Source organism: Myotis lucifugus, unplaced genomic scaffold, assembly GCF_000147115.1.
Source record: "Myotis lucifugus unplaced genomic scaffold, Myoluc2.0 scaffold_2, whole genome shotgun sequence".
Lineage (NCBI taxonomy): Eukaryota > Metazoa > Chordata > Mammalia > Chiroptera > Vespertilionidae > Myotis > Myotis lucifugus.
The window spans coordinates 16,557,800-16,565,824 of record NW_005871050.1 but is presented as its reverse complement, the minus strand read 5'-3'; the positions used below and the strand labels follow the sequence as shown (position 1 = coordinate 16,565,824).

At 39.9% G+C, this 8,025-nt stretch overlaps 1 protein-coding gene across 6 annotated transcripts in view; it reads right to left on the bottom strand.

The window, feature by feature from the left end:
- Window positions 1–563: 563 nt before the first annotated feature.
- Window positions 564–8,025, bottom strand: part of CUL4B (cullin 4B) — a 48,807-nt gene continuing 41,345 nt past the window's right edge. For all 6 annotated transcript variants that reach the window (XM_006082149.3, XM_014458875.2, XM_006082148.3 and 3 more), the window contains exon 21: window positions 564–2,766. In XM_006082149.3, coding sequence (XP_006082211.1) covers window positions 2,671–2,766 — 96 coding nt within the window. In that variant the 3' untranslated portion in view covers window positions 564–2,670. The remainder of the gene's footprint in view (window positions 2,767–8,025) is intronic.

The window sequence follows — 8,025 nt, the reverse complement described above, 5'->3', positions numbered from 1 at the left end:
ACATATACAAGATAAGACTTTCCAGTATGGCAAGACACCATGTTGAGGCCTTTCAACAGACTCAGGAACTGGGTTCTAAAAGGCTTCTTAATTTCCGGTTTGGTAAAATTCTTCAGTAGAGTCTTACTGTGAGAGTATATGGCCTAGAACTCATAATAACAGAAAAGGTAGATCAAGAGCCATAACTAAAACAAAAGTATTTAACCTTTTATCTTCCCCTCAAGGTAAATCTATAGTAGTTTCATATTGACTTTATGCAACTATTTGACTTTGAGGATTTGAATGAAAGAATGTTTATACTTCTATTTGATTTTTCTAAAATGATATTTAAGAGTATCTAGCCACCTTGAGGATTCCTGGAAATTTTACTCACCCTTTACCATACCCTCCTCCCTCTGCACATTCCTATGCTATTACCACTAAACCACCACAAAAATGAACTTTTTAAAAAAATAACAGAATTGATGTGAATCCAGTCAAAGAAATCACTAGGAAGAGTTTAGGGTCTGCAGTTTTATAACTTTCTTTACAACATTTGAATTTTAAAGGTCTTCTCTAGAAACTTTTTTTAAATAAAACTTTTATTGGAGAAAAATAGAACCACCACGTACACAGGAAAAAGAACGCAAAAATTCAACCGATACAGAACTGAAAAGTCACAATTACCCAATGTTTGCAATTACTTTTCAATTTCTTAAACAGTTCTACTCAATTTGTTTTTAATAGCCTTGTCAATTTTTCAAATGAACCAGCATCAAGTTTTCAAACATTAAGAGCCTCAGAAAAGGGACCAGCTTTCAAGATGATGAAGGTGGCACCAAGAGTCTCCTCCTAACAGGACCGATTCTATATAATTTTGTAAAAGTAACTACCAAGTCTTGTGGAACTATCTACATATCTCAGAGACCATCAAGGATGAGTTAGAACACTGATGTAGATGGTCCAATATGGAGAAAAGGCAAACAAAGTAGTTGTATTTCCTGGTCAGATGACCTCATATAAGGAAACACCAGAAGAGCTGAGAATATAAAGGTAATGACTGTTCAAAAGAAAATTAGGAAGGCATTCAAAATACCACATATTGTTACACAACAGTGTGCACACTGACGCAATTAGAGACACAGGCAACTGTGTTAAAATAACTGTTCACAGGTCTTTGAGAATTCAAGAAAAAAAATACCAGACACAAAAACCAAGTCTCTGGCTAGAACCTAGGTATTCTTCCTACCTAATGACTCCAAATAGTAAAGGAAATAAACTACTGCAAAAACAGTTCTAATTTTTAAAAACAAGAACAAAATTTTCTGCTTTTCCTTTGTGATCGATTAATTTCAAAACTTCAAGAAAAAACAAATACAAAAGAAAAAAAATACCACTGGTGGTAAAGATAAGCCTTTTACTCACAAGATCAATTTGAAGAACAATACTTTTGCTATATTCTATATAATCTGAATAATCCTAGGATATTCCCCTGAAAAGTAGGTGCCTGGTCATTGTAAGAATTCTTCAAACAATTTTGAAAGGAACAAGATCAGCATGAAATAGAATTTGAAATTCCCAACTAGTGGATGTGTGGAGAAAATGAGAGGGCCTTTACATCTAGGGCTATAGGACGTTAGAATAAAAATGACAGTAAAGGCTTATTTACCAACAGAGTTAGGGTGCTTCCCAAAAAAAAAAACTTTGGTAATAAAAAATAGGAATGCTAAATCCTAAAAAGCCTGTAACAATCTACAATTGGTCCAAATTAAACACAAAACTGTTCAAGCAACATTAAAGTCTAAAGGAAGTTGAAAACTACCTGATGAATTTTTAGTTGTGTAAAAATTTACAAAATATGCGGGTTTTGGTCTCTTTTGCAATGTTCATATTGTATTCATTTTTAATATGAAGTTGGATTTTTCTCTCCTATTTTGTTCTTCTAGTACAAATGATCAGCAATTTTCTATTTCAGCTATTTTTATAAGTACCTGTTAATTAGCACAGTAAACTCAAGGCTAAGCCATATACACACATCTCACAGCCATAAATGGAACATTTGAGGATGTGTATATACAAGAGATTATATAAGCAACTGTCCCTCTACTTGAAAACTTGTTTCCAAATAAAATTTTCAAAGCATCCCTTTGAGTGTAACAGAACATTACTTAGTAAAATGGAATTAGTTGAGACAACTTTTTTTTCTTTTCAAGGGAAATCACAAAACAGGTGAACAACCAAATCCAGGGTGGTTTTTCTATTTGATAAATACATCCAGAACTCTGTACAGTAAATAAAGTTTGCATGCAGTTTAAGTATCTTTAAATGACATATTAAGCAAATAAACCTTTGCTTCATAATTAACGGTGTATAAGAACCCCCCGTTTTTAATAGCCATAGGGACCTCTTCCCTATTTCCAAAGAGGAATCATGAAGACCAAGTACTTTCTTAAGATTTTTCTGCACATCATACTAAATAACATGCAAAGAGTTTAACAACATTCTTCTTAAAGGTAAGTATTACTCTTTTAATGGGCATGTTAACCACTGAAAATGTCCACTCAACTATTTTCATTACACTGCTTCATTTGGTCATCGGTAGTATAAAAGAATTCAAACAATATAGGGTCAACAAGTTAAGTTTATCCACTGGCTACAGCATGAAACACAAAATGCTCCAAGGCCAAACTTTTATGCAATGTAGTTGTACTGATTTGGGTTTTCTTTATCTCTTTCCATGTAGTCCCGGTCAATTAAGGATTCTATTCTCTTCTTTAGATCAGCAGGCTGTAAGAGAAAGCAAATTTTCAGTGCAAAGCTCAGAGTCACTGGCTCAAGTCCATTTACCAACACCCCATTAAAAAAGGAACAGCCTGCCCTAACTGGTTTGGCTCAGTGGACAGGGCGTCAGTCTGCGGACTGAAAGGTCCCAGGTTCGATTCTGGTCAAGGGCATGTACCTTGGTTGCGGGCACATCACCAGTAGGAAGTGTGCGGGAGGCAGCTGATCAATGTTTCTTTCTCATCGATGTTTCTAACTCTCTATCCCTCTCCCTTCCTCTCTGAAAAAACCAATAAAATATATTTTAAAAAAAAGAACAGCCCTAGTTGGTTTGGCTCAGTGAATAGAGCTTCGGCCTGCGGACCAAAGGGTACCAAGGTCGATTCCGATCAAGGGCACATACCTTGGTTGCAGGCTCTTCCTTAGCCTGGGCACTGGTCAGGGCGGGTGCAAGAGGCAACCAATTAATGTGTTCCTCTCACATCAATGTTTCTCTCTGTCTTTCCCTCTCTCTTCCACTCTCCCTAAAAATCAATGGAAAAATATCCTCTGGAGAGGATTACAATAATAATAATTTTAAAAAGGAACAGTTTGGTTGTTAATCTCCTTAATGTTTTTTAATTTTCACTTTTTGTTTTTGTTAATCCTCACCTGAAGCTTTTTAAAGTATGTTTTTGCTGATTTCAGAAAGGAAGGGAGAAGGGGGGGGGGGAGAGAGAGAGAGAGAGAGAGAGAGAGAGAGAGAGAGAGAGAGAGAAAGAGAGAAAGAGAAACATCAATGATGAGAGAATCATTGATTGGCTGCCTCCTGCACACCCCCTACTGGGGATTGAGTCCACAACCCACGCATGTGTCCTGACCAGGAATCAACCATGACCTTCTGGTTCATGGGTCAATGCTCAACAACTGAGCCACATTGGCCGGGCACCTGAGGATATTTTTTCCATTGATTTTTATAGAGAGTAGAAAGGAAGGGAAGGAAGGGAAGAAAGGGAGGGAGAAAGAGGGAAAGAGGAAGAGGGAGGGGGAGGGAGGGGGGGAGGAGGGGGAGGAGGAGGAGGAGGAGGAGGAGGAGGAGGAGGAGGAGGAGGAGGAGGAGGGAGGGGAGAGAGAGAGAGAGAAACATTTATTGATGTGTCAATTCCTGACAGGGATGGGGTTCGAACCTGCAACCCAGACAAGTGCCCTCAACCTTTTGGTGCTTTGGTCAACATTCTAATCACTAGGCAACACCAGCCAGGGCTAATTTTTACTTTTTAAAATCTCAACTTTTTAAAAGATAAAGTATAATGGAAATAAACCAGTTAAGGAATATTTTAAACTATACACATACTGTCACACCTTGCCATATTACTATGCAACACTTTCTACTTTAAAGAGGTCTTCTAAGAACCAGCTATTCTCTGCACAAATACAAGAAAATTAACTCATAACTTCACATGAGAAATACATTATATGTTTAGGGAGACAAAATGCTATTTAATTTTGCCAAGATAGGTTGAAAAGACAGGTAAACCTTAAATTTGGGCAAAAAATAGTTCTCAAAGTCAGGTTGCATTTTTATTTTTAAAAAATGTATTGGCGCCCAGCATTGTGGCTCAGTGGTTGAGCGTTGACCTATGAACCAGAAGAGTCACGGTTCGGTTCCAGGTCAGGACACAGGCCCAGGTTGTGGGCTCGATCCCCAGTTTAGGGCGTGCAGAAGGCTGCCGATCAATGATTCTCTTATCATTGATGTTTTTCTCTCCCTCTCCCTTCCTCTCTGAAATCAATGGAAATATATTTTTTTAAAAAGAAGTACTGGCCCTGGCCAGGTGGCTCAGTTGGTTCGAGCGTCATCCCATACACCAAAAGGTTGTGGGTTTGATTCCTGGTTAGGGCACACACTTAGGTTGTGCATTGATCCCTGGTTGGGGTGCATATGGGAGGCAACCAATCAATGTTTCTCTCTCTCTCTTTCTCTCTCTCTCTCTCTCTCTCTCCTTCTCTAAAAATCTCTCTCCTTCTCTAAAAATCAATGAACATATCCTCTAGTGAGGATTAAAAATAAATGTGCTAAAGAACAAAAAAATGTGCTGCAGAAATCACTATGTATAAGAATACTACAACAGTTGGCTTAATGAGTGAATTATCCTATATAAAAAAGGCTAATATGAAAATCGGATTCAACTAGAGGAATCGAAGGAAGATGGCGGCATAGGTAAACACCGGAGACTGCCGCCGTAAACAACCACTTCAAAAATACAACTAAAAGTCGGAACGGACATCAACCAGAACCACAGGAAGGCTGGCTGAGGAGAGACTCTTCAACTAGAAGCAAAAACAACAGCATTCCGACGCACAGAGGAGGCGCAGTGTGGAAAATTTAAAGGTACGGTGGAGCGGTGGTGAGGTGGTGCGCGCGCAAAGCGGGCTGGTGGCTGAGGGCGCGGTTGTCGTTTTCACTCAGGAGTGAGTCTCAGACTCTGGGCTACAGATCCGGGCGAGTCTCTAGGGACCCAGACTCAAACGGGAGAAGCGGGACTGTCTGGCTACGGCCCCTCCGAGGTTTGCAGCGATTGCTGGGACAGAGAGGCAGAGCCCCTGGGGACGGACTGAGAGCGGCCATAGCTGCTCCCTCCCCCCGCCCTGTTGAGCCCGCCCCGCCCAAACCCTGCGCACAGCCATTTGCCAATCGCCTCAGGCAAGGGCTGGACTAGCGCCTCCCCAGAAGACAGACGCTTTCCAAACAGCTGATTCCTACAGCCAGTCGGCCTGGTGGTCAAATCCCTCTAGTGTTAACTACAACAATTAAGGCTTGGCTAGAACAAGACTGCGCACAGAGACCACAAGGGGGTGCACCAAGAAAGCATAAAAGATGCGGAGACAAAAAAACATGACAGAAATGGAGGATATGGAGCTAAGAATCGCAATTTTGAGGGCTTGCCATAAATTTGTGCAGAGCCTCACGAAAACTAATGAGACCCTCGATGCTACGATAAAGAAATTAGAAAGTAAGCATACACGGACTGAAATAAAGAATATTATACCCAAAAGCAGACCAGAGGAGCACAAGAATCAAACCAAAGATTCGACAAAAAACACCCAATTGGAAAAGCAAAATGAAAAAAGAATCCGAAAGTGTGAAGATAGTGTAAGGAGCCTCTGGGACAGCTTTAAGCAGACTAATATCAGAGTTATTGGAGTGCCAGAAGATGAGAGACAGCAAGATACTGAAAACCTATTTCAAGAAATAATGGCAGAAAACTTCCCCCACCTGGAGAAAGAAATGGACTTACAGGTCCAAGAAGCGAAGAGAACCCCAAACAAAAGGAATCCAAAGAGGACCACACCAAGACACATCATCATTAAAATGCCAAGAGCAAAAGACAAAGAGAAAATCTTAAAAGCAGCAAGAGAAAGAGGCTCAATTACCTACAAGGGAATACCCATACGACTGTCAGCTGATTTCTCAACAGAAACTTTGCAGGCCAGAAGGGAATGGCAAGAAATATTCAAAGTGCTGAATACCAAGAACCTACAACCAAGATTACTTTATCCAGCAAAGCTATCATTCAGAATTGAAGGTCAGATAAAGAGCTTCACAGATAAGGAAAAGCTAAAGGAGTTCATCACCACCAAACCAGTATTATATGAAATGCTGAAAGGTATCCTTTAAGAAGAGGAAGAAGAAGAAAAAGGTAAAGATACAAATTATGAACAACAAACATGCATCTATCAACAAATGAATCTAAGAATCAAGTGAATAAATAACCTGATGTACAGAATGAACTGGTGATTATAATAGAATCAGGGACATAGAAAGGGAATAGACTGACTATTCTTGGGGGGAAAAGGGGTCTGAGAGATGCGGGAAGTGACTGGACAAAAATCATGCACCTATGGATGAACACAGTGGGTGGGGAGTGAGGGTGGAGGGTGGGGTGGGAGCTGGAAGGAGGGGAGTTATGGGGGGAAAAAAGAGGAACAAATGTAATAATCTGAACAATAAAGATTTAAAAAAAAAAAAAAAAAGAAAATCGACCAAATGGCAGAATGACTGGTCGCTATGGACGCGGCACTGACCACCAGGGGGCAGACACTCAACACAGGAGCTGCCCCCTGGTGGTCAGTGCGCTCCCATAGGGGGAGCGCTGCTCAGCCAGAAGCTGGGCTCACGGCTGGTGAGCACAGCCGGCAGTGGACATCCCCCAAGGGCCAGGACTGCGAGAGGGCACAGGCAGAGCTGAGGGACCCCCCCGCCCCCACAGTGAACGAATGTCGTGCACCTGGCCTCTAGTTATCTAATAATCCAGATCTTCGTATTCCAGGTTTAATGTAAGATTTAACTGTTAACCTACTATAAATAATTTGAATTTGTGAATCCTGCTTGTGGTTAAAAAAATTGAGAAAGCTTATGTTTATTTTCAAAGCTATATTCTTAGCTAGCTCTTGGATGACAAAATTACAGTGGCTTTTGTATCTGGCCTATAAAAATATAATCTTTCTTGCTAACTGAGAGTTTTCAGATTGTGTATAATCACCAATTGATCAAGAAGGTTAAAGAGGGAAAGTAGTCTGATGGGGCAGCCAAAATTTCAGCCATATCACCCAGTAAATTTTAAGGTTTGAAAATCAAAATGGCTCTCTCTTAATTATGGTGAACCCTAGACTATTAGCACAATATTTATTTTAGTGATCCTCTTACCTTCTCTAGCATCAGTGATCTCTGGCTGGAAGTGAATGGTTGTTAGGCAGAGCATGAGGGTGACAGTGTGGTGATGAGGCAGCGGTGTTAGGTATGGAGAAGACAGAAAGCCTACCTTATTAGCATTAATAGCTAATGAGCACTTATTATGTTCCAGGCCCAGTACTAAGTTTTTTACATATATTATCTAATTTAAGCCTCACAATAATCTACAAGGTAAGTACTACTACTATCACCACTTTATAAAAGAAAAAACAAGCCCAAAGCTCACAAGAACATCAATAGCCAAGGGTCTAGCCAAACTCTACCAAGAGTTTATCATCACAAGTGTTTGGAAATTGTATGAAACTTGGAAAACAGTGGAGTATAACACCACATTGTCTAAGCCTCCTTATTATTGGGCATTTATATTGGAATGTCCATTTAATACCCAATTTCAGTTTGCCAGAACCATTGCTAAACTTTTCAAAAGATGGCTTAATGATAGCTAGTTATCTATATAAAGTTTCTAATGGATACTCATATAAGCTAACTAAACAAAAGATTTAAAATAACCAGATCTGTCAAATACCAAGCTA